General features: G+C 39.8%; 2 protein-coding genes across 2 annotated transcripts; both read right to left on the reverse strand.

The window, feature by feature from the left end:
- Positions 1 to 927: 927 nt before the first annotated feature.
- On the reverse strand, positions 928 to 3,354 carry LOC136714201 (leucine-rich repeat-containing protein 15). The gene is made up of 2 exons (XM_066691555.1): positions 3,195 to 3,354; positions 928 to 2,394 (listed from the first exon to the last, which is right to left on the reverse strand). Exon 2 carries the CDS (start codon positions 2,384 to 2,386, stop codon positions 1,331 to 1,333), a length of 1,056 nt encoding a protein of 351 aa, XP_066547652.1. The 5' UTR covers positions 2,387 to 2,394; positions 3,195 to 3,354; the 3' UTR covers positions 928 to 1,330.
- Positions 3,355 to 3,911: 557 nt separating this feature from the next.
- LOC136714202 (alpha-1,3-galactosyltransferase 2) lies at positions 3,912 to 27,860 on the reverse strand. The gene is made up of 5 exons (XM_066691556.1): positions 27,767 to 27,860; positions 18,897 to 18,983; positions 16,750 to 16,842; positions 10,940 to 11,077; positions 3,912 to 9,576 (listed from the first exon to the last, which is right to left on the reverse strand). Coding segments are annotated over exons 1-5 (1,002 nt in total). The 5' UTR covers positions 27,769 to 27,860; the 3' UTR covers positions 3,912 to 8,894.
- Positions 27,861 to 27,898: the final 38 nt, after the last annotated feature.

Consider the following 27,898-nt stretch of genomic DNA (forward strand, 5'->3'; position numbering starts at 1 on the left):
TACAAGGACAAGCAGTTGAATCATACCAATATGGAGTAAGAAAGCAAATAAGCTCCAGTTCAGTATAGCATATAATACAAATGATGGTGCACGTGAGGCAGTGTTCATTTTGTTGACGAAAATGTTAGTCAACCAACTGATTTTCATTTTAGTTAACGATTACGAAATTCTGACTAAAATCATCCAATACGACGAGGATGATGACTCAACATTTTTGCATTTCTGTTTGCGAAAATATGACAAGAAAATTGTCAGTTTGACTAAAACTCAGAACTCGTCGTTCGCGTTTGTACCGCGTCAGATAGACGCACCCAATCGCAGGCAGTTGTCTGAACTCAACTGCAATCTACAGCGCGGGCTGGTGGCGGAGGAGCAGGGAAAGTTAAGGAGAATCAAAAGAGTGATCATTTCCTCCAGCGTAAATACAAATATTTCATCAAAACGAGTATTCGTTAAAGCTAGTTACGTTATATATAATGTTACTGTTATTATTCATCATTAGCTATTACATGCAAACTTGTTTTTCGGCGTGTTTGCAGCCAACTGTTAGCTAGGCTACCTAGCATGATCAATTCAGGCGGTTAGTCATCTACATTGCGAGTAACCATAAATTAAGAACGTAAACTGCAGTCTGGCAGTACGACGAGAAAACTAAATGTCTTGCAAGACTGATTATTGTACAACTGTGCCCGTTTTACACATCAGTATAGGGAAATAACATTTATAACTTATTGCTGCTATATGTTAAGGTCATTGTCTCTCTTCCTGTTTTTAAACCGACTGACTATATATATATATATATATATATATATATATATATATATATATATATATATATATATATATATATATATATATATAACACATGATGCACCGTGTTAAAATTAAACTTACAATGATAACATAAGGCAGACCTGTCAAAAGGTACACATTAAAAAGGGAAAACAAAACTGTGATTAATTTAATATGAAGTTAAAAGGACAGGTTTGTGCTCATTGTAAATGCTGACAATTTTTTTTCCCTGTTTTCCAGCTTCATTGGTTTGAAAGCGTGTTTTTAAACAGAATGATTGTACTTTGTATTTTCATAAATAAAATGCATACTTTCTTTGCTGGTCATTTGTTAGTTAAGGAATAATAGTTTCAGTGCCTGGAAGGGAAAGGGAAAGGGGGTGGGGGGGCAGATGACACTCCCTTTTACAGGTCTTTCACAACTCTGCAATTGCAAGCGTTCTTCCTCAGGAACGCCTATGGTTTATACTCTCCAAAGAACAACAACAACAAGCTGCTGTTTGTGTTGGGTGTCCTCCAAAGAGATGAAGTTTCCTGCTTCAGCAGTGGGAGAAATACGCCTCGGGGATGTCGGTCAGGGGCTGCCCGTGGACTGCTGGGGGGGTCTCACAGAGCGGCCTGTCCTTTATCAGTTCTCTATTGCGGGTCAGCCATCGCTGCAGGTACCTGATGTTGCAGTCGCATCTCCATGGGTTTCCTTGGAGCCGTATGGTCTTCAAATCCGGCGAGTTTTTGAAGGTCCCTGCAGGCAGCGTTTCCAGCTGGTTCCCCCGCAGGTCGACAGTTTTAAGCTGGGTGGGATCTTCCATGCCCTCAGTTTTGATGGTGCGCAGCTTGTTGTTGTAGAGGTACAGGTGCTGCAGGCCGGGCTGCCGGAGCAGTCCCTGGGGTAGCTGCTGGAGAGAGTTGTTGGCCAGCGTGAGCCAGGAGAGGTTGTGGAGGCCTTGGAACAAGACGTCAGGGATGTGGGTCAGCTGGTTGTCGTAGAGCGCGCACACACTGAGGGAAACCAGGCCACGGAAGAGCCCGGGCGGCAGGGACAGGAGGCTGTTTGAGGACAGAGACAGGACAGTGAGGCTCTGCAGGTGCAGGAAGGAGTCGGGAGAGAGGCTCTCGAGTTTGTTGTGAGCGAGGTTCAGGGTCTTGAGCCGCGGCAGCGGGGAAAAGAGCGCGTCCGAGAAGCTCGAGAGCTTGTTCGAACTCAAAAAGAGGCGTTCCAGCTTGTGCAGTGGCTGGAAGATACCATCCGGGAGGTGGGCCAGGTGGTTGCTATAGAGGTAGAGGGAGGTCAGTTCAGACAGAGGAGCGAACAGGTCTTCCTCGATGCTCTCCAGCTTGTTCTTCTGCAGATGGAGAGCCTGCAGCTTGGTGAAGTTTTGAAAGGCAGACTTAGGCAGGTGATCCAGCAAGTTGCTCTTGAGGATCAGGACCTCCACGTCTCTGGGGATGCCCTGAGGAAGAGTAAGCAGGCCTCCGTCACTGCAGTCCATGGTCAGGATGCTGGCAGGGTTCGTGCAGCGGCAGGCGGTGGGGCAGGCCTGCAGGTGGGCACAGAGGAGGAGCAGCACCAGAGAACAGATGGGTATCGGCCTCATTCTGTAACCTGCGTTCAGAAACAAGTGATTTTAAGCCACATGCAGTGTTCCATAAAGGATTTAAATTTAAAAAGTCAATCCCCCCCTATTTTACAACCCTTTGTTTAACGCGAGAGCCTCTAAAGCCCCCCAGTGTACGATGGTGTATGACACAGACTCCACGCTTCATCACAAAACCACAAAAAAGCACATCAGCCAAACTCAGTTTGCAGCTGCCACATTCGCTTCACTGTAGAGTCGGTGTTGTGCAGTATGTGAACGATGTGGGCTGTTTGAGAAAAGGTAAAGTGATGTGAGTCCCCCACCACCCTTCTGATTTTCTCCAGTAATAATTATATATAATTTTTACTTTAGTTAATAAATGATAGTAAAGGCACATATTCCTATTTTCGTCAGTTTTCCTCCATTTCCATAGTCAATTTGGGTCTTAGTAGGGTATGAAAATGAAATTAAATGGGTTTCCAGGAACAGCTTGTTATTTTTAACATTGCACCTCTGGGAAATAAGGGTTGGACTTACAACAGCTTGCCAGGAATTAAATCGGGTCAGAAGCTTACAATAAAACAAGCAAATGTGAATATTCCTATTCCAGTCCTGTCATTTACATTTTTAAAACCTAAATGAAAACCAGATCATCTCTCAGCCCACACAGATGCTATTAGCACATTGCTTAGGATGTGTGTTGCTTATACATAGAAATACAAACTGTTTTACAAAACCTTTAAACATTCTCTGAAAAGGTTACTTTATCTACAGATGAGCATCCCATATATCAAAATGTCACTGCATATTTTTAAATGGAACTTACCCACAACTTTCCTGTTTGTTTTTCAAAAAAGGTATTTCTTCTAATAACTTGCAGACTTCGTTCCGGAAACAAACAGTTATACAGATTTGCTTTCCACTCTCAGTAATGGACTAAATCCAGTATTAACTATGAATACTTTGTCTGGCAGTCTCACTTTTAAACTGGCTGTTCAGCTGCTATTTACGAGAAGTGTTGACATTTAGTATTGAGCAAACATGTTGTGAAACAGGTTGCACAAAGATGTTTGGCTGGAGGTCATTAAAAGCAGTATTCCCACACCTTCTACATGGTTAAGTTAACTTTGGTACTCGAGGATTTGAGAAATCAGCTTTGAAACTACTTTTTAGAAAACAGCCTAGTCGACCAAATTATTATGTTTAACTGTCTGGCATGTTCTGGTTTGTTTATTAATTTATATGTATCAAAACTAAGGAGTACCAACTAAAATGAGTTGAATGCACATATACAGAACCCATCCTTGCACAGTATTAACTCTTTGTATTTGACCATCAGCACTGTAAGCAGTCTGGGCTGGGCCAGAAAAAATTGAAATGTGAAAGTTCCTGAGCGTGATGTTGATGCCTCTATTTTAAACTCTTTTGCAACAGCTGTGACTTTCAAAAACCCTTTCAGTACTGCATGGTTTGACAAATGAAAGAAAAATCATATATAGCATTCTATTAAAAGTGATATTAAAATGAATGAAACTAATATACATTTGTTTATGTACTATTTTTATTGAAAAAAATAATTATATAAATTACATTCATCAAAGAGTCTCAGGTGCTACAGCAACAATAATTTAGTGATAAAAAAATATTCAAAAGAAAGAGAATTATAACTAACATTTTACATGTTTTGCAAAAAATCTGCATATTTGTGGCATGTGTGAACACTGTGAGCCATAATCCAAATTAACAGAAAGTGTAAACCCAAAGTGATTTAATAAAAGAAATGTATCCTCATCCCAGTAATACACTCTTCCCCAAAAACTGATTTAAATCTTTGAATCCAAAAAATATGAAACATATTCCAAAGCTTTAATAAACTACAGTCAGTCTAACACATTTCCACACAGACACTGATTGAAACAGGACAGCAGACAAGACAGACAGAAAAACACATGGACCATTTAAAGCTATGTCATTTTTAAAAATATTTATAATTCAAACAGAAGGATTTACAAGTTGCCATAGACAGAGACGGGACAGTACAGGTGAGAGGCAGCCATCTTGTTGTGTTCCTACTTTCAGACCAGTCTTAGCATTGCTCATTTTGTTTTAACTGCCTTAATTGACCTTTCGCAAAACCCCACCCCCAAACAGTCCTTGTCCAATCCTACCTTAGCAACTGGTCACTACTTGAAGAAGGCCCGTCAAGCTTTCATTGTTCAGGCTCACAATGGTGAAACGGTGTGCCGACACCTGCAAACACGACAGCAGTTAACCCCGAAGTTTAGAGGGGGGATATTGTTGCTTTTCTCAAAATGTATACATAATTATTCCTTGGACAACAAAGTTATCTAACGCTGATGTTATAGTTATTTGTGCTAACGTGACCATTAATACGACTAACTTGCTACTACCTCCTTTTGGCGCTTAATCAAAACATCTTTTCAGACAGTACTTGTAATTTAGTCCTTTACTCTCCTGTAAGATTGCACGTTTATCATATTCTTGCCTTGCATTACTAGTACTCGTGTTGTTTATTTTGATCTCCCCTATGCTCCCTTCCCCTGGCTCTTGACTGAGACCTAACATCTTGTCTGCACTTATCAGCTTTTACAGTCCAGGATGTAAGACCTCATATATTGTGTAAATTGGAATTTGGAATATGTTATGTCTTGTTGATTTGAATATTCTGAACATATACTTCTACGGCATATTGCAATCCCTTTTGCCTCGATCTGGAGGATATTGAGGAGGTATTACTCCAGAAAGAATCACTTACACTGACCAGTAAAATGCTACTATCCCCTCCATGCTTGGCTGTTTATTGTAGTTACCGCTTGCAAAGCAGCGCAGCTTGACGAGTGCAGCAACATCAACTAAGGTGGGCGGGGCTTTTGTGACAGGTCAATTGAAGTTAATCTTGTCTGTAGTTTGCCTTAATTGAAGTCAATTCAGTTCAGCTGAGTTGGTGAAAGTAAGTAAATAGCTTGTAGAAAGGAGATTTAGTCAAGGATTAGCAGGAATTCTGTTCCAGGAGGAGCCAGTTAGGTGTGAATTGGTGGCAGGTACACAAAGGCTACTTAAAGCAGCTGTTGAGAGATCTGCGCTGTTTCTCGGTGACAAAAATTTAAGCAGTTGTCTAGGGAACAGAAACCAACAGACTGAAAAAAACTAACATTTAGCAGCCTGTGGCCACTACAGTGTCAGGTTTGCAGAACAATGGCCTTTCTGGATGAACTCATCCAAGAGGGTTTTATTTGTGAACGTTGTCAGCATGTTGAAATCCTAGAGATCAAGGTCTGTGATCTTGAGGCTCAGCTTGTAAGACTGTACAATGCGCTAGTTAGAGCTCATCTGGATACTGTGGACAGTTCTGGGCTCCACACTTCAAGAAAGATATCGCTGCTCTAGAGGCAGTTCAGAGGAGAGCAACCAGACTTATTCCAGGTCTGAAGGGAACGTCCTACTGAGAGACTGAGGAACTGAACCTCTTCACCCTGGAACAGAGGAGACTACATGGGGACTCGATTCAAGTCTTCAACATCATGAAAGGCATCGACCACATCAACCCAGAGGAGCTTTTCCAGATCAGCAGGGACACACGCACCCGGGGACACAAATGGAAATTGGGCTTCAAGGCATTCAAGACAGAAAACAGGAGACACTTCTTCACACAGAGAGGCGTCACAATCTGAACAAACTCCCCAGCGATGTGGCTGAAGAGACAATTTGGGAACATTCAAAAACAGACTGGATAGGATCCTCGGGATCACTTAGTTATTAATGGACACCAAACAACAGAAAACCTGTTTGAAATGTAAACCTGGCCGCCCTGAGGATACTGACACAGTGCAGGTTAAAGCAGGTGACTGCCAGAACGTATTGACAGTGAAAACAGGATTTGAGGACAGAAAAAAATCTGTACATATGCTATGTAATAAGTGAACAAATTGCAAAACTAATTAGACTGACTGAGGTGTGACAGTCACTGACAGTCCTCACAGGTCCCACAGTAACAGAAGAGCTGTCCTCGAAAGAAGACCATCAGACAATCCTACAAGTGAGAACTCATGGTTTTCTAGTGCACCTTATATCAATATATATGTCTTTAATAATAACCCACAAAGCCTTGTATCTTTACAAATAAAAAATACAGAACACAAATAAATGCCTACCCTAACATTTTCCCAGTATACATAGTTATGGAACTCTGAGAAATTCCCTGTGTGAGACAAAAGCACAGTACAGACCTGATTCTGCCACTGAAAGAATACATACAAACTGCTTTGATGAATCCATTACTTTCTGCACAGGTTTGCACAGGATTAAGGCTGAGCTATTCCATCAAAAGAAGAACAATTTGAATATACAATTTCATAAGAAGTCACATTTTGCATTGCATTGCAGAGCAGAGTCGTGGGTTCAGTCCCAGGTTGGGGACGCTGCTGTTGTACCCTTGAGCAAGGTACTTTACCCAGAATGCTCCAGTAAAAATCCAGCTGTATCAATGGGTAATTGTATGATTAAATGTGATATATTTTAACAATTGTTAGTTGCCCTGGTTAAGGGCATCTGCTACAAAATATAACCATAACTGTATATGTTGGTTGTTTTATTGTTTTTTCTTCTTGTAAACTTTAATATCTGTGGAAGGCTGCAGAAGGTACTATTAGTAAATTATACCAATCCTGCAACTGTAAGTTTTCAAGACATATTTACACGCTGAGAAACGCTGAGGACATCTGGTCTAAACATGTTCATTTTAGGTTTGGTAACCTCTACAATTATATTAAAATGAGATCTATTTGATTCTTTTTGCTTGGGTGCGGACATGTAATAACTCACCTTGTATTGAGATCACACTTTCTACTGTGTTTAACCTCAGGGGATCTTTACAACTGAACAATGACTTCATGGGAATATTGTCAGCCTACCTCCATATGACAGATGTGTGCATTGTTACCTGGCTGTTGTAAAGACCAGGCAATAAAGTATAGTTTACAAATGGAGAGGGACCAAGCAAAAGTCATAAAACTCCCTGTCATATAGGATTTTCCTGTCATCTGTTAGTTTTAACACATTTTTAAAATAATAAAGTGTAAATACTAAAAGTCACATAAGAATAATTTATTTTTTCTAAAACTACTAACTAAAAGGATAGAAACAGGATACTCGAAACTATATTCTATTAAACATAAAAACTAACCATTCTATGTACACAGAATTGAAGTAGTAAACAGTAAAAAAGAGGATTTGGGAACAAACAGGAAAAATAACAAAAACAAAAAACTTCACTTGACCGAGACATTCTTTCAGTTTCCATGGGATATCCAGCAACTATCCAGTTCTGATCTCAGACGCCCTGGATCTGGAATTCCAGGCCTCCACAGCGGGAACCTCATCAGTGGAGCATCGGCACAGATGCCCCACAATGCACCGCTGCATCATCAGCAGAATTTGTACACCCTGCCACAGACCAGTGCTGAGCTGACTACAGCAAACTGTCAAGCCAAGAGTCCCAACCAGCCATGTGAGAAGGAAAGACTTGCTCATGCAGTTATGATGTTAAGATATGGTAGTCCTTGCATGCACTAAGTAGTAGGAAGGCACCTAGATTTAAGTGACTTTGAATGGGCCATGGTAGTTGGCACTAGCCGGTATGAGTATGTCAGAAACAGCCACCCTGATGGGGTTCTCACACATGACAGTGTCACGGGTGTATAGAGAATGCTCCACCACCCAAAAATCATCCAACCAATGGCGGTCCTATGGTGGAAACAGCTTGTTGATGAAAGTGGCTGACGGAAGCTGACACAACCTGTCAAATAACAGCCGAGTACAACAGGAGTGCCGAAAGAGGCATATCAGAATGCATAAACCTGTCGTACCTTGACACGGATGGGTTATGGCAGCCAACAACCTCACTGAATTCCACTCTGCGGTTGCAATGGGCTAAGGAACACAAACACTGGACCATGGAGGATTGGAAAAACATTGCCTGGTCTGATGAATCCCGGTTCCTGCTGTTTCATGTGATGGGAGGACCAGAATATGGCAAAAACCACAGGAGTCCTTGATTCCGTCCTGCCGGGTGTCAACAATACAATGGTGTGGGCTGTGTTTTCATGGCACACATTGGATACATGATACGAGTGGAGCAATGTCTGAATGCCACAGGATATCTGAACATCGTTGCCGATCGGGAGCATCCCTTCATGGCAGCAGGGTATCCACCTGCGAACAGATTCTTTCAGCAGGATAATGTTCAATGCCATAAGGCTGGGATTTTCTTCTTATGTGACCAATCTCACACATTGGCATTTTGAAAACTTGAGAGCTATGATTTAGCCATTACACTTATTTTAAGTGCCCGATTAATCTACTGATATACATATATATATATACACATACATACATAGGCAAAAGTTTAGGGGGACGAGGGGATACACACACTTGCGATAATCAGTAGAATGATATGCTCTTTTATTTGCATGTGGCCTTGGAGCCAAGTTGAAGCTCTAATTCACAGCTATGTCCTCAGTATGCCATACTGCTTTTCAGCCCACACAAGTCTGGGAAAATGCAAGTCCCTACGGTAGCCAACTTCCGTTGCCCAGCAGTACTCGGGGGACAGCACTTTGGATGGCTTATGAATCCAGAAGTACTTGTTCAGGTGGCTCTCGTCGTGCCACAGGGCCTCCACCTGGTTCCGCTTGTCCGTCATGATGCCCAGATAGCAGCTCTCAGCCAGGTGCTGCACGTTCTCCCACTTGCCACCGAAGACAGCTGCATGGTAGTAGAGGTCTCCCTTCTCCATGAAAGCCACTGAATTGGGATTCCTGTCATAGGTGTACATGAACTTCGGACTGTGGTAGAAAAAGGAGTGCATCAGGGCCACAGAGTCGCCCAGAGCCTCCGACCCGAATCGGCCCACAAAGATCTGGTCCACATCCATGCAGAAGACATACCGAGCCTGGTGGCGGATGTGGGACTCTATGATGTTGCTGATGGTCTTCATTCTCATCATGGAGATGTCCTGCCAGCGTTTGTGCTTCTCCACCTTCATGATAACGATGCTCCGTTGTGGCCCCAGCTGGATCTTGGGGACCCTCTCAGGGCTGTCAGTGAAGACGTAGTAGACCACTCGCAAGCCTGGCATGAAGTGGCTCTCTGCAGAGGTGAGGAAATCCTTGAGGTAGGCATCCAGGTACCTGCAAACACACACAACATCTGAGTGTTTCTTACACAGCTCCCCATAGGTCAATGGTGGGGACATCAAATTCGGTACCAGATGTTGCTGTGGGATGACAGAATAGATTCCATTTTTGATTAACTGGGCAGCATTTCAGATGGTTTGAAAATCTATGTAGAAACTAAGTTTAAATAACTTTAATAATCAGAATTGTTGGCAGAAACTTTATTTGCTTCAACACAAATTACCAAACATAGCTGAGGAATACTTAAATTGCATAAACTAATTATTATTATTAAGGCTGTTATTATAATGTTTCAATTTTTATTCATATGGTGATGCTTGAAGGCCAAAAACAGCAAGTACTTTTCTATGTAACACTGGTGTCATAATTCAGCCTCATGCATTTAAATTTGTCACTCTAAATGCAGCATGTGGCACAACTGGAAATTGCATGAAAACATAGCCAATGATAGAATTTGCCAGCATTTCATGTCAGATTTCCATTTTCCTCTTGGCTTAAACCCCCCAGGAAAAACCTGGATTCCAGACTGGGATGTTCCCAGGGGATGATGAAGAAGCCGTTATTGCTTTCATGAGATCATAATTGTCCCGGGAAAATGTTTGAACGGTGTTATTGAGGCCTATTACTGTACCAGTGTCCGAACACTGCAGTAATGTCAGAGCACAGTGGTGCCTTGATTCAATTTAACTTTCAAAAGCTTCAGAAAAATGATGTGCAGTTCACAAAACATGTTCTCAATATAAATGTCAATCTCCTTCGGCATCAATCGACACTGATATACCCAAGTGAGTGTGAGAGGGGTACAGCACATTAGCCAATATATAAATTTTTCTAAAGTATGTCACATAAAATAAATGACATATATATGCAAAATATAAAAAGAGTAGGAGAAGGCTAGTTTTCAAATATCTAGTATATAAACATTTTGAACAGACCTGAGTTTATAACAGACATATTATTCAAGATAAATACATTTTTAGCTGTAAATTAAAAACCAAATCAGAACAGCATTCACTAATAAAAAATAAAAAAACACCCACGTGCCATCTCTCGAACTTGAATACCAACACAATCATTGAATATCAAATAAGATCAATCAATTCGATTCAATTAATTTGAATAAATATCCCAGCTCTAGATCTAATGTTGTCCATCTCAGAACAATTTTATTTCACTAAGTTTACCCTGAAATTAAGATTTTAATGTGAGATGCCCACTCTGGAGAAAGGAGGAAACTAGTAGCCAGTGTCCCACAGTGAGAAATGTACCTCTCGCTCTCAGTGGGCCACGCTTAATCACCGGGTACAGTACAGTACAGTACAGTACAGTGAGAACTGGAAGATAAAAGAATTCTTACTTGCCAACAGCAAATACGGTCAGTGCTACAGAGGTATTTGTTTTCCTGTAAAACGCATCGTAGAGTTCAGGATCAAACATGCCATCCCAGATGACCGGAGCACCCCAGTAAGTGCAGGTCTGCACGTCTGCCCTGGACCTGAGGGAAGAGAGATTACAGGTAAATTGATTTAATCCCTGCAGTTGGTATCAATCCTTCCGTCGCTAACTCTACAGATATGGCAGACAAATGAAATGGCACCCCTTGTCTGAAGTCACTTCTGTTATCTGGAATCTTGTAAGTGCCTGTTTTACACAGAAAATTGTTAAATATGCCCATAAGAAAGGCATCAACACACTTGTCTGCCAAAGAGTATGTTCTGTAGCTTAGCTGCCAAGGATTATTGGTCTAAAAACCCCTCAGAGTGAAGGAGAGAACTATATTTGTATTGTCTATAATCCATGTGCTACGGGGATGAGACGTTCAAATACAGGAGAGGGGGTTTACACAGAACATCCAGTATTATAGGATATATGGGACTATGAGAGAAATTGTTAATGGATGTACTTATTGCTACAGATATGATCTTCCCTAATATATTTGTTACGGAGACTCCTCGTTATCTGCTTCCTGCAAGGGCATGTTAAATACAGCATGAAGCTGTGAAACTGACACGAGTGGCAGAATAAAGTGAGCTCGCCCGTTTCCTACTCGTAGACACAGGCATGTGCACAGAAGGAGAAAAGTGGCAGGATGGGAACCAAGTTATTTTATGTGAATGAATCTGACAATGCTTGCTGCAGGTCAAGGCCAGATTGTGTTTGTTGGAGTTCCATGTATTTTAGAACATGGTTCTTGGTTCTTATCTCAGAATGAAGACAACTTAGTTTCTACATAGATTGTCTCACATCTACAGCTGTATTGCATTTATTTATTTTTATTTAAGGAGTAAGAAAAGACTGGGATCTGTGGCTCAGTGTGTTCAACATAATGCCTTGTCAACAAAGGGCGTCAGAAAGTAAAGGCCACAGAAGAAGGCCACAGCTCTTTTGTATGGTTCCGGCTCTTTAAAGAAATGCTCTGAATTCTTATTAATGATCTGATACAGTTTGCTTGAGAATACCTATGATCATGATCATATTACCCTGTACTATGATCACATCTATATATGAAACAGATTATCCTCTAATGGAAAACCTTTGGAATGATTTTCCATTAGAGGATAATCTGTTTTATATAAACTCCCTGGGATAAAGCACCCCACATTTAAGGTTTATTTAAACCAGCAATTTTTGAAACATACATATATACACACACACAAACATATATATATATATATATATATATATACACACACACACACACACACACACATATATACACATATACAGCTAAGTCCATACATATTTGGACAGTGACACAATTGTCATCATTTTGGCTCTGTATGCCACCACAATGGATTTGAAAGGAAACAATCAAGATGTGCTTTAAGAGTAGTCTTTCCTCTTTAATTTGAGGGTAGTTACATCCAAATTGGGTGAATGGTGTAGGAATTACACCCATTTTTATGTGTCCCCCCCAATTGTAGGGACTCAAAAGTATTTGGACAAACATAATCATGACTTCAATTGTGAGTTTCAATACTTGGTTGCAAATCCTTTGCAGTCAATGACTGCCTGAAGTCTGAATCCATAGACATCACCAGATGCTGGGTTTCTTCCCTGGTGATGCTCTGCCAGGCCTGCACTGCAGTGTCTTTAGTTCTTGAGGCATTTTGCCTTTTAAAAGTATAATTTTACCTTGGGCAGCCATTTTGTCTCCAAACTCAACCCTTCTGTGAAGTGGAGCCAAAATATTTCCCTGAGGTCCAAAGCCTCCACACTCAATTTACATGTATTTATCTATCCAATGCTCAATACAAATACAGATGCAATCAGACATCATGTCTATGTGTAATGTGTGTAAAGTGGAAGGTTTCAAAAGTGTATCCCTTTGTAGGATACAAAATAGTCTACATACATTTACATACATTAAACATAAGCCTGATTGCAGCTATATTTCTAATAATTACTGCAGCATAATTGCTACTATAATTATAATGTCAAAAATATCACTTAAAAAGTCCAGAGTTCATAAATAAAGGCTTTACAAACAGGACTCAGAATATTTATCTTATTGTTATAATTTTCCACATGCAAAGGCTGATCAAGACAATGCCTTCAGTCTGAGGAAAAAAATAATCTTTTACAAATACCTATGAATGTACTAACCCTCCTTATACTATGATCAGAATGTATAGTTTGAACGTGGACATATTTTAAGAAGTTTTAATTGCATCTTGAAATGCAAGTAGAGAGAATAGGAATAACCAGTTAAAGGAGGCTGGATACCTCAGGATTATTACTTTGTGAAAGAATACAACTGGCACACCTGAAGGTCAATGATGTTAATATAGAAGATGATGGGTATGCACTCTTATAGTTTGAGAGCAGGACCAGACAAATCAAGACTACTGAAGTCTTTATTATGCCATCTGCTTTGAATAACAACAAAGGCAATGATTTAGACCAGTGCTTTACAATAACGATATGCACAGAGCTTAAACACCTGTTAAGCATAAAGGCAGATTTATTGTACATTATGCTGTATTAGGGCTGTGCGATATGACGATATATATCGTGAGACGATAGAAAAACGTCTATCGTTTCATATTATGCTCCATCGTTTATTTTGTTGTGTCGCAAATCCCACTCTTTACGGCAATAATAATAACTATTTTGTATTAACACGTGCTGTACTGGTAAGCAGAATCAAAACGCGACAGTCAGAGGAGAAATGTCCTTGTCTAGCCAATGCGCCGCTATAAACCCGTCTGTGGTAAATCTACCTGAATCTGTACCATTTTACAGCACATGTTGCATGATTACTATTACTTGTGTTATTGTTATGTGACAGTAAATCATACTGTGTATATATTTTATTTTATTGAAATTTACGCAGTTTAATGTCTCAGTGTACTCTGAAATTAAAGCATAGAATAATTGGAGATAATAAATAAATCATGGAATTGTTTTAACACAATTTAACCCCTTAAGCTGACAAACCCCTCTGGTACCCTTAAAGGGCACCAAATCCATGTTCTTCTCTTTAATCCCATCTGTACTCTTCACTGTTGTGTTGTTTGCCAAGTGTTTGGTATTTCTAACGGTGTGAAGCATTCTCTGATGTAGGGCTGTGTGGTGTGACGATTGAAAAATGTTTATCAATTCATATTATGCTCTATTGTTTATTTCGTTGTGTCGCAAATCCCACTCTTTACGGCAATATTTTTGGTCATTTGGATGACGCTCTGTGTTCTTACTGGTTCTTCCACATGTGCCGGATGTGGCAAGAAATGTGCATCAGAAACACAAACAGACATGGAGGAGAGTGAACCTTACACAGAATAACCACAGTAACCAAAAGACACTTTAATGCACAGGCGCACATGTTCTGCCCCGCTCTCGTCGCAGGGTTAAGCTTGATCTGCATGCACACCCCACGCCGCTAATTTAGATGTATATAATTTGTATACAATTTATAAATAATAAAGTTTGCATTTTTATAAATTGGAAAGCAATGCAAACAGATGCAGAAAGTTTCATTAAGATGTACAGTGTGTAGTGGTACAAAAGTTTTTATAATAAAAATAATAATAATAATAATAATAATAATAATAATAATAATAATAATAATAACAATAACAACAACAATAACAATAATAATAATAACTGTTTTGTATTAACACATGCTGTACCGGTATATCCCATAACAACATAACAGACGTAATAGTAATCACACAACACTTGTGCTGTAATGTGTTGCATTCTGCATATATTTACCATGACAGCCTGCATGTGGTATTTGTTAGTTTTGCATATTTAATGATTCAAGAAATACTTGTCGTTTGAATGTCTTTGGTCTTATTTTGTAGCTTGATTGGATAAAAACAAGAAATAGTGAGAATAGTGAGTGCCAGAGGTTAAAAAAAAGTTTAGGTTACTAAAAACTGAAAAATAATGTCCATTTCAGAGTTCTATACTGTGCTACTACACCCTCTTACGCATTATCTGTCAGTGTTACGCGCAGCTCCTGTGCATAGAAGTGACACTGTATTCTACAATGTGCACATCTTTTGAAAGTTTATTCTCTTGGCCTCCAGCGTGTTTCATCTCAAACACGTCCGATTTACAGTTTCCATGTTGCCTGCTGTCATTCAGAGCCCGGGGGGGAAATGTGCAGTGTGCTCCGGGGGTGGCTGGGGGGGCGGGGGGGGTCTCATTCAGATGGTCACAGATCACTGAGTTTCAATTGGATTTCTTTGCAAATAGGCTTGTTTTGTTCAGAATAACCTATTGAAACACAGAGAAGTTCAGATCCAATGATGTCAAATCGTTGTGTAATAGTGCACTGTAAACAGAGTTTTCCATCCTGACATATTGAGCTCTCTAGGACTGTGTGTTGCTTCTACCAAAACGTGGATGATCTTGTTTTGTTCGGTAGACTGTCTGGTTCCAGAATATGTCATAATTGTCAATATTTTCTCAGATTTTGTATTCCTACTCAGACCAAGTATCCCTCACCCCCCCATTTCAGAATGGGAAGTGGGAGGCACAAATGCTGGGGGTGTGTGTGTGTGGGGGGTATACATTTTTTTTTTTTTTCCACATCAGAGTAGGGCTGGGTGATATGACTTACAAATAATATCTCGATATTTTTAGAAGTTTGGGCGATGCACGATATATATATATCTCACTATTTCTTGTTTTTATCCAATCAAGCTACAAAATAAGACCAAAGACATTCAAACGACAAGTATTTCTTTAATCATTAAATATGCAAAACTAACAAATACCACATGCAGGCTGTCATGGTAAATATATGCAGAATGCAACACATTACAGCACAAGTGTTGTGTGATTACTATTACGTCTGTTATGTTGTTATGGGATATACCGGTACAGCATGTGTTAATACAAAACAGTTATTATTATTATTGTTATTGTTATTATTATTATTATTTTTATTATAAAAACTTTTGTACCACTTCACCATCTTAATGAAACTTTCTGCATCTGTTTGCATTGCTTTCCAATTTATAAAAATGCAAACTTTATTATTTATAAATTGTATACAAATTATATACATCTAAATTAGCGGCGTGGGGTGTGCATGCAGATCAAGCTTAACCCTGCGACGAGAGCGGGGCAGAACATGTGCGCCTGTGCATTAAAGTGTCTTTTGGTTACTGTGGTTATTCTGTGTAAGGTTCACTCTCCTCCATGTCTGTTTGTGTTTCTGATGCACATTTCTTGCCACATCCGGCACATGTGGAAGAACCAGTAAGAACACAGAGCGTCATCCAAATGACCAAAAATATTGCCGTAAAGAGTGGGATGTGCGACACAACGAAATAAACAATAGAGCATAATATGAATTGATAAACATTTTTCAATCGTCACACCACACAGCCCTACATCAGAGAATGCTTCACACCGTTAGAAATACCAAACACTTGGCAAACAACACAACAGTGAAGAGTACAGATGGGATTAAAGAGAAGAACATGGATTTGGTGCCCTTTAAGGGTACCAGAGGGGTTTGTCAGCTTAAGGGGTTAATTTGTGTTAAAACAATTCCATGATTTATTTATTATCTCCAATTATTCTATGCTTTAATTTCAGAGTACACTGAGACATTAAACTGCGAGAGTCACAATGAGAGTGAGGACAGAGCAGCCGATAGACTTTGCCTTCATCTGCTTACTCATTAGTAAAAGTCACGGCACTTACCAGAGATCCAGAGTGTTGTCCATGTGGTTTGCAGACTTTAGTTGTGAGGAATTGGACCTGCACTTTTCCATGGGAATAAGTCCTTCAAAATACCTGCAAATAAAGATTGTATCAGCCTTCCCCAGAACTCTCATAATTTCCTTATGGAGACTAATTGTGTTGGATTTGTGTCGTTGTTGTTGTTATATTGTTTCGAGCCCAATTTGCAAAACAAACAGACGAACAATCCCTGCTGAGTACATTGCCAATTAGATCTGTTTTCCTTAGGCCTCAATTAATGTTTTGGTATTTGTTTTTTTTTTTACTTAGAGCATAAATGCTCAAAATGCCAATTAAGAGATCATGTCACTATCCTATGTTCACCGTTTTCTTATATATACTTATAAACCTGCAAAGCCCGGGCTGATAGTCTTATAACGCCACTGAGAGCATGAGGCTTGCGTTGAGGAGGGCCAGGCTGCGTCAGTGTCTGCCAGTAAAGGATAGTGATCGGTTATCTGTCAGATGGTATAAGGCAGGTGGGTCCCACCTGGTCCTGTTGAGCCCTAATCTGTAAGTTTCGACGGTTTTTTAATCAAACCCTAAACACTGGGCTAATCTCAATTTACTATTACTATCTGGTTAAAATATGTGATTTAGTGCTTGGCATGCAAAAACAGAAGCCTGAAAGCTCGCTGGGATCAGGGCTATGGTTCTTTGATATGTAGACCTGTACCTTGATTGGCAGAAAGGATTGTTTTGTATGAAGTGAAGCATAAAATTAAAAAGCAAAACAAGTACCATTGCTAGTGTCAAATAACCGTCAAGGGAGATAAAGAAAAAGCAACCAGACACTTGGGTGTCTCTCACAGCCCAGTATCACACATTCTTAGTCCTGTGCACAAGTGGCAGCTAATGATAGGGCAGATGGACACAGATAAACAAAACAAAACCCTCACTGCAGTCAAGCAGGCCCTGGCCTGGTGAAACCCTCCAGGGACATGTGTTGCTATGTTTTTGATTGGTTGGTCATCACAGGTTACACAGTGCTTTACCTGAGCAGAAAACCACCTGTCCTAACATGCACTGTGGATGCAAAAATAAACAAGGGCAAACAGTCTCTTTGTTTCTGAGTAGCCTTCTGGCACATTTGCTTTTTCACACCATCCCCAGAGTACACTTCAGCTTTCAAGATACACATATATACGAGTGTGTGTATATATATATATATATATATATATATATATATATATATATATATATAATGTACGAATAATAAACAAAACCAGACAGGGTCTCCAAATATGTTCACTAACTGGACGTTGTCCAAGCTCTGGCAAAGACAAGAGTTTCCATTGCGTGAGATGTTTGTATATTAACTGTAAACAGTTTGAGTTATAGAAATTGGTTGCTGTTTAATGGGAGTTACAGACAGAACCTTTTTATTCCATGGGGGCAAACGGTTATCCTGATAGTATTTAATCTTTTTAGTGTTTTATTAAAGATTCAGGGTTGACAAAGACTTAGGAGCTCGACCAAATCAAAACTTTTACTTACTCTACAAATCGCAAAATAAGAAAACTGCACCTTACTTCTTACTGTGGTTTAATGTATTATTAGAAGCCACTTCACATTGCAGCACGCGCAGATTCGCTTATATGCTCAAAATAAATGCAACCAATTATCTGCTGAAAATTCAAACATTGGGCAGGGTTCACCCAACACGCAGCAGTATGTGTGCCCTAGAACCGTCTTGCCGTGCCTCCCTCCAGATCTCCAACGCTGCCACCTCTCTCCCTCCCCCGCCCCCCCCATCTGTCTCTTCCTCAATCTCATGTTCCAATAAAACAAATATTTTCATTGAAATAGTTTCATTTACAGGTGCATGGTATCATGTGTGAATGTTAATGTTTATGTTCATATACAATATAGGTAGGGTTTTTCATGTATGTGTGTATTAAAACACAATCTACATATTTAAATATGTATCGGAGACTTAACACGGCTGCCTTCACATATCCCCATTAATCCCATCAGGTATAAAGTTCCTCCGACTTCGCCTACCACTCGAGTAGTGTAACCCCCATATTGGAGGAGGGCCCACTGTATCCAAACATACATACAAATCCAGCTGGCACAGCAGGTTAACAGGAAGGTACTAGACTTACCTGACGGACAATGGGCCAAAGAGAGCTAGAAAAAAACCCATGGGGATGCAGAGGAGGTATATTCTCTTCCCTTTGAGGTACTTTCTCCTACAAAAAGAAAGAACAAAATAGAACAAAAAGACATCAAAATATAAGCCAGTTGCCAGACAAATCCAAACTAAACTCAATTCTTATCATGAAAGACTGGATCATCCCTTTCAAGCACTTTCACAGTGAACATTTCAGCGATCGCACCGAAGAGGTAAGAGTTTTTCATGTTTTAAAGTAGTATGTGGTATACTTCAATCACATGTTTTATGTCACACTTTAATCACATACTGCTGGGTCATACATGAAATGGATCAAATGAGAAATCGGGGAAAATGACAAAAGAATCTACTGATGTCTGGCACACGGATCAGAAATCATTGTCCTTGTTTCTTGTGCACCAAACAACAGTCTGCACAGCAGTGCACAGATGGGAACAAATACCCTGCAGCCAGGTGCTATTAAATACTCCCTGATAACTCATGAAAATCCTTTAACGAACAAATTGCAAACACATTTGAAATTCCCATTAACAACACAATGCCAGCCCATTTACTCACTGTACCAATACAATGCAGCTAAAGTCTCTTTAAAATGTTTAACTAACTTCACTATGGAAGCCCATTTCCACCACTGAAAAAATAATTATGAGATGAAATCGACCACAAAAAAATATATATATATGCTGTGGCGGAAATGAGCTTCCATACTTATATAGTACACTCACAAATCACTTTGACAACAGGTCATTTCAGCAAGCGCAGTATAAATCGGGTGAAAGGTGTGTTTCTTGTTTACAACTTGGTTGGGAAGGTCAGCTATACTTTATTGAGAGGCAGACAAAGTTCATTAAATCTGGTATGGGAGGAAAAGCCCAGATAAGAGGATTGAAGAGAAGTGTGCAGCTAAAGAAGCAGTATTTAGACAGATGTCCACTTGCAAAACAACCCTTACACAACAACTAATTTAATAAGCCTGTTTGGAGTCCCTGGACAAGCTAGGACCCACCCCCTCCCCCAGGCTTCACACAAAAACAAGTTTCAAGTTTCAATGTAAGGTGTAGGAGGTAACAGAAGTGTTTTAATCCTGTTGGTTTTAATTAATGCTTGTGTTTCAGAGAACGCTGGTATTTGGGGAGTATATCTTTTATTACCGCACCAATTTACATACTCTCCTTAAAAGGCCGGGAGATTTTTAAAGAGAATTCAAGCGAGCAGAGAAACAACAGCTTTCCTTTCGCTTTAAAGCACTCAACAATATGTAATTCTATGCCAATGTGATATGCAAATCATTGAATAGTCTATAAAAAGAACAAAGTAATATGAAATGCTTCTCAATTAATTTAAAGTGTCAAACCTTGTTAAGTTGTTAAATACATATACAATTCATATGATTCCACAGTATTTAGTTAACAGTATTAAATGAGGAACTGCCACGCCTTCCTCTTTTCTCCTATACACCTCCAATTACAATCTGAACAGGAAATCGTTGAGCGATTGTTATGCATTTCATTCTTCCCCTCACTTGTTCGTTCCTGCACCGGCACGCTCTCTAAAACATACCTTTCTGCACATAGGGCTGTCCCTTACAAAGCACAGAAACTGCCACATATAGATGTGTTAAACCTTTTTGGACGGAATACAAAACCACCGATGCTACTTTGAGTTTCCTGAAATGTACAGACCCTGCCAAGGCCTGCAATATCTCTAAAGCAGCAAATGTATGCAAAAACGTATCTGCCTATTGAGCCATATGGGCACAGGTGTTGCATTGTATGATGTTACAATGGAAAATACAATTAAGGATTTAACCTAGTACTTCTTGCCATGGATGAGGGGACTATCGGCATTATTCAGAATGCTGTCCAATGTGAGCGTTTGGTTGCTGTATCTATACTGACAAAGAATTCACTAAAGAAACCTTAAGTTTAGTGGGGCTAGATCTATATGCACTGTGATGGGGAGTCATCGGCCAAATATTGAAACTGACTGGATGAGTGAAGGGCAGCATGTTACAATAAGCAGAGACACCACAGGATTGCCAGGAAAGCATGATGAGAGAATTTATACGGAAATATATTTTAAAGTGTTTTATTACCGTAACATTTCAAAAGCGGTGTGGGTTTATCCTGTGCGTCTTTATTGGAGTGAGTTGTGAAAAAGACTCTTCTAGGAGCTGGGTAAAGTGCAAGTTAATAAATGATCACTATGCCTAATTAGAAGTCTGAGCATGAGTAAATCTGATTTTGGGTTTAAAAGGTTGGTGGGGGGTTTTCCCCTCCACTGGGGAGTTGTTTTGTTTATTCATTTACTAAACTTTATTTGTACAGGGAAATCAAACTGTAAACTCTCTTTTACAGTTGAGCCCTGTATTTTAACAATTAAACACATACAAATATATGCAGATATAAGACACACACACTTAAAAAAGCAATCACAATTAACAATAAAGCAGTAATTTATAAAACATTTGAACCACCTAATAGTTGGCTAGCATGCCTCCCTTGTGAATTGTCTTTTGTTTTTCCATCTATGCCAAAATCCTAATTGTTTGCTTGAGATGGTAATAGCTGTGTTGGATAGCAACATTGGTGGTTATATCTTCAGTACTTTTGAAGGTCTCTAAACAAATTAAGAGTCCTTATACTGTGTTTTTCCTGTTGTTCCTGCTTACACAAGAAGAAGGTCATAATATGGGCCAAGGGTTGTGGGTGGGCTTTTTTTACATATTGAATCATATTTCCCAGGTTCGGACAATGTTCTATTTTTGTAATGACTCCACGGCAAAAACAACATTTCTGCCGGTCAGGTTTCGTTCAGGGCCACATGTTCAAAACAGCAGAGTACATTTCTCCCTTTATTATAAGCTTTTAAACATATGTATACAGCCGTCACACTCTGGAGAGGCCAGTTTTATTTGATCCCTTCCCAATATGGAATCGCGAACTGCTAATCCACTTTACATACGGCTGTGATCGTATAACAGAAACCGCATCTGAAATGTGTGCTCGGGCCATCTGCTTCTTTTCACACTGCAAGGCCAAATCGCAAAACCACAGCCGAAGCACTGCAAGAAAGTCTTAATATAGCCGTCGCTGATAGCAGGCTCACAGATAGCGTTTAGGACCGAGCACTGTGTCTATGCAGCTAACAAAGGAAACCACTGCTCACCCCAAGCCCAAGCAACGCTCTACCGATTGCACCACTCCACTGGAGATTCACGGGCAAAACTAAGCGTTTTTTCACAGGTCTAGAGTATACTGAGCTCCTAGCAGCAGGAATTTACCACAAAACACTACTTAGTGATTTGTCCTGATGGTTTTTCAAACTGTGCATCAACGACGTATTAGAGCACATCAATCTGAATTTGGCACATGTGCATTTATTCGTTTGGCAGATCGTATAGGTTATTTCACAAAACCATTTAAAATAACATCATATAAACATGGTTAAACATCATCAGTGTGTCTATGCCAAGGAGTGAACGATTTGAAACTTATGTTGACATTAAGAATGCAAAGATAGGTGTTATTCCATTATGGACTCATTATTACTTAAATGCCCTTTCAGTTCATTAAAAGAATTAGGCTGCCCACAGATGGTAAATTAGTTTCAATGGTAAGGGTCCAAATAAAGTGACCAGGTTTCATTTACTAGTGGGCTTTCTTAGTATGTTTTTTACTGACCTTTTTTGGTCTGAAATCTGTAAAAGGATAATCTTGTAGTTTGGAAATACGTCAGGACAGGACTTGTACCTGTATCTGACTGTATATATACACACACACACACACCATTGTTTTTTTTTTTTAACATACTGGAATCACTAAGATGACTATCTGCTGGTTGAATGACTGTTTTGAAGTCATCTTGTAGATTTCTATCTCTGCATTCTTCCCCAGTACAGTACAAATCATAAAATGCATCTTCTACTAAACTTGTGAAAATGAAAAATATTTAGTGACCATAAGTTTAACATAAAACTGTCAATGACCACAAACACAGGGGCAGTAATTCTGTGCAGACAGAGAAGTTTGAGATTGTTTAGGGAAACATTTATTTCTGTTAGTTATGTTTTAAAATAATCACAGATCAACATAACTTTACCTAACATTTGTTGGTTCTAGGATACAGTATAGTATATATATGTATATGTATAGTAATAACTGCAGTAGACAGTAATGGAAATACCAGCATTTAAATCGTACAAATAAGCTTGATTACCTGAACCTACTGGGAGACCGCGTGAGCACAGCCTCTCTACAGCACAGCATCAGAGAGGACAGAGAGGTCTTCATGGCTCCAATTGTGCATAAACTTTTCATAGTGTTGGATTTGATCTTATTACCATTTCTGCTCGTAGGCACATCCCTTTTGGGTGGTACTTTAATCATGAGGAACCTTATCTTTTAGACCAAGTGGCCTTGTTTGCATTTCACTTTCTGGAGTCTCGAATGAATGCCGGAAATGAAAGGCCAGACCGCCTAGTCGATGTTGGGATCGGTACCCACAGGGGGGAACTTGGGCTTAAGAAAATAATATCTCCCTCTCCAAGTTTTGTTGAAGTTCTCATTACCTAACCTCATAAATTATACTGGTGAACACTGATGACCCCTGCAGGAACATCAGCTGCTACAAAAAATATATATATCATAGTTTGATTAGTAAGCTCACTTTCAACAATTTGCAGAACAGAGGGTTACATACCATTAAAACACAGTCAGAAAGCAAATACATTTAAGGTTATTACTGCAAAGCAAAAGCAGCGCGACTGAATGCTGTTTCGACCAGGCTCCCATCAAGAGTAGACTAGCAGACTCTGCTTCAGTATGTTTATTTGTAACACACAGCCTAGCAACAAAACCTAGTACAGCACACAAAATGGATCCAGTAAAATAGTGTCCTAATTCAGCCATAGCCAAAATAAAGATTACATGTGTGATTTAAATCATAAACATAAACTTTAATTCACTACATTATTGTATTGTTGCTCAAGGAATTCACAGCCCTTTGAATGATGCCCAATCAACCAGTTGACCAGTTTTGGACATTATTTTGTCACTGTGTCTTGTTGCTTCATCATTTTAATTATTTGTTTTGTCTGCTTCTCAGTTTTTCAATTGTTCTTGCACTCATGAATAGGAGTTTTTCCCTAATTCAGAAAACAAGAATAAACAAACAATTTTACTAGCCTAAACCACTAGTCATTCCCTCAACATATTTCAAGCTTCTGGAAAAAACGAAATCCCACCACACAAACCTAGAAATTAATCTAAATGGTGACTACGCATTTTCATATTTGCTTCTACCACAATCTTGAGGAAATAATTCAGCAGCTGCAACAGTCCCCGCTCATTCAGGGTGAAATTCACAAACACAGCCATGGAGAAAGCAGTCTAGAATTTCATAGACAATTTTATTCAACGCAACATATGGAGACTAGGGCTCAATCAAATCAAAACCTTGGCATACCCTCTCATCCACAGTCTGCTAAGTTTGCGTTTTAAATCAGAGACTTATCATCTTCCTATTTAAAACACCATAAACTACAGGGTACTAATTTCCTACTGGTGGGTTAAGGTTATGATTTCAATCTTATCCATTTAAACAGTCTTGAAAGATAAGAGGAAATCAAGGTGACTGCAGAGAATACAGCTAAGCTTTACAGAAAAGAGCAGCGCACTCGACTCACTTTGCAAGGGTCTTGAGAGTTCACTATAGTTGTGCTGTATGGTTTCAAATCAGAATTTGACCTAGCTGCCAACTACCACAAATGACCAACTCATACCCTTTATAAGCAGATTTTAAAGATTTAGTAGAAAGTGGCTTCTGGCGATAAATAAATAAGTGATGGGGTACAGGTGTGTTCTTGTGATTCATGGGTAGGTCAACATTTTGATTTTATTTGCTCTGGGTCCAGTTAAAAGCTCACTGTTCAAGTGTTTGTGTTGTAATGCTGCACCTCTTGTCCTGCACTCTCTTTTCAACATATTTGGTGCCACATTGATGATGTTTACCATAACGATATAAACATCTTGTTCCTTATACTCCTGGCATTGAGGTACAAACATTTCAGGACTTTCCTACTAGCAGTTTCCCTTGGTTTTCTTTCCTTAGAGGAACATAAGTCAGAGCTCCCTGCCCCCTTGGTCCCTAGTTTAAAAGATTCTCAATTTCTCTGCACATACGCTCTCCCAATGCATTAGCCCCCCTTCTGTTTAGATGTAGACCGCCTGGTTTGTACAGGTCCCATCTATCCCAGAAGAAAGACCAATGCTCCATAAACCTAAACCCCTCTTCCCAACTCCAAGCTTTCAACCACGTGTTAAACTTTCAAATCTCTGCCTGTCTCCCTGGCCTGGCACGTGGTACCGGAAGTATTTCTGAGAAAACTACCATGGAGGTTCTGCTATTTAGTTTCTTTCCTAACTCTTTAAATTTGTCTTACTCTCCTGTGTCTGTCTGTAGCAACTTGTAAATACTTCAGTTTACTTCTTGGTGTCAACAGCTGCTTTAAGTAGCTTTTGTCTACCTGCCACCAATTCACACCTAACTGGCTACACCTGGCTCCACCTGTAGTCTCCTGTGTCTGTCTGTGGCAACTTGTAAATACTTCCATTTCCGTAAATACTTCAAAGGATACGAGACTGAAGGCCTGTCAGGTTGGACTCATAGCCAATTCTGTGCTGTAATTCAGAGCTGGTGTCATGTTATACTTTATGGCCTTCCCATTCTGGCCACCTTGTCCGTGTGTTCATTTATTAACCAGCAGGTTGTGTGTGTGTGTGTGTGTGTGTGTGTGTGTGAGCTGTCCTTTCCAGTATACTTATGAAAATGTAGGGATCTGGTAATTCAGTTTGTTCCGTTGCTGCAGCCAGTGAAGCATTACTTCTTCAGTTTGCAGGGACTGCGCCATTATAAAAGGTGACTTATTACCTTTAGCCCGACAGGTTGATTTTAAAGAAGTCAAACAGTCCCTACTTTGGTCTGAATGCCATGCACACAGATTTGAGTAGATTGCAGGTCAATTGCAGGGCCGGCCCATGGCATAGGCGGAATTGGCAAACGCTAGGGGCTAGGTCCATCCATAGGGGCGGACACAGCGCGAAACACCGTCAGCCCCCCCACCAGACAAAACACAATCGGCACCCCTCAGGGGGGGCGTTGCATTTTTTTTTTCCTTGCCTAGGGTGGCAGAACGTCCAGGGCTGGCCAAACTATGCTCAGAGTTATTACAGTGCCTGAAAATCAGAATGGTCTTACATTTTCTTGTAATCTTTTGTCAACTTAAGTGAGCCGAGACATTTAGTCAGGGCAGTTCAGATGTCTCCTTTGCTTTGCTTTGACGGAGAAGGGAAAGCCTTCCTGAATATATAGCCCAACTGGAATTACATTTAAAGCAAACCATTGAAGAAGGAAAAAAAAAACATGCGAAATTTAAACTGGTCTAGATCTATAGAGGACAATGCATCTGCTCCATGTAATTACAGTGCTAGAAATGATAGAACAGGAGTAAAAAGTAATTCACCTGTTTTTACTTTACTTTGATTAAAATGGGACTAAAATATGATGTTCCTACTTTCATCAATACAGCACTCCATATCAATTACTCCCACCTGTACACATGCAAAAAACGTCATGTCATGGAATTATTTCAATTGACCATTTCCCCCTATATATATTTACTTGAACCTCCTCTTGCCATTGTATGCCACGTATATATTTTTAGTTTTTCTTGAAATGTGACAGAAGCATGACTATATCACTATGTATGTTATGGTTTCCTTTTCCTGTAAAATATGTTCAGCAAGTAACTCCTCTTAACTTCTCTATTCCGCCATTTTAAACCTCTCTAAAAAGAGTGTATTGAAAATAACACAAACACAAAACTATTTCACACTATATATAGACACATCCCCCTAATTGTATATGCCAAATGGCAGATAAGTACATCCTTTCATTTTTAAATGCAGATGATCAATACTGTTCATGTTAATTTGTTTGCCTTTGGAAGCGGGTTTTCCGATTAAAACCTGTACCACTGTCCAACAGGTTGGACCTAGAAGTTCACACATGGCAAACGCACACAGGATAAATCCCCGCAGCTACAGAACATGCCACTATATATTACACCTACAAAGCCGTCTCCTCTATGTGAACTCCTTTATGGTCTAGTTTAGGTATCAACACTAAGGTATAGCTGTCTAAAAAAACTTATTTTAATGGATACAACTTCAAATAATGCCATTGTAATGTTAAAATAAAGCCGATGCTATTTTTAACTTTGCACAAAGGCTAGAAACGGCACCTTAAGTGTTATGGCGAACAATGTAATTTCAAAACTACTTCTGCGTATTTAAAAAAATAAACTTCAAATAAAAATCGAGTATTATAAATATTTACTAAAACATAAGTATATACACCACAATTGTGTAGCAGAATCTGTACTATTGTCAATAAAAACTGCTGACAATGAAAATTCAGTTTTAAAATGACTTAATAACAATTAGTCCTCATGAAACATGGTCGATACAATGATACAGAGAAACAGCCCTGCCTTAACTGGGCTTTATCATAGTGTTGCAGTTTGTATATAACATTGTATATCTTTGTATACGTGTTTCGCTATGTAATCTAAATGACAGCGCAATGTCTATTTGAGGATGTCGAGGAAATAAAAGAGAAGAGATAAAACAAGTCTAAGACTGATCGTCTAAAGTACACACACATTATGTACATACTGCCGCGTTTGGATTAGCAGGAGATGTTAAATCTGGTCTAAACGATTAAACTTGAAGCCAAGCGAAAGCATGCGGGACACACAGACACACAGACGCACAGACTCACATCTTCGTGGCGCTCCGCAGGTGTCCTCGGCGTGTGTGCGGGGCTGCGGGGCTGCGGGGCTGCGGGGCGGGGCGGCGGGGCGGCGGGGCTGCGGGGCGGGGCGACGTCACAGGCAGGGTGCCACCGGAACCG

The sequence above is a fragment of the Amia ocellicauda genome, chromosome 18, assembly GCF_036373705.1.
Source record: "Amia ocellicauda isolate fAmiCal2 chromosome 18, fAmiCal2.hap1, whole genome shotgun sequence".
NCBI classification, from domain to species: domain Eukaryota; kingdom Metazoa; phylum Chordata; class Actinopteri; order Amiiformes; family Amiidae; genus Amia; species Amia ocellicauda.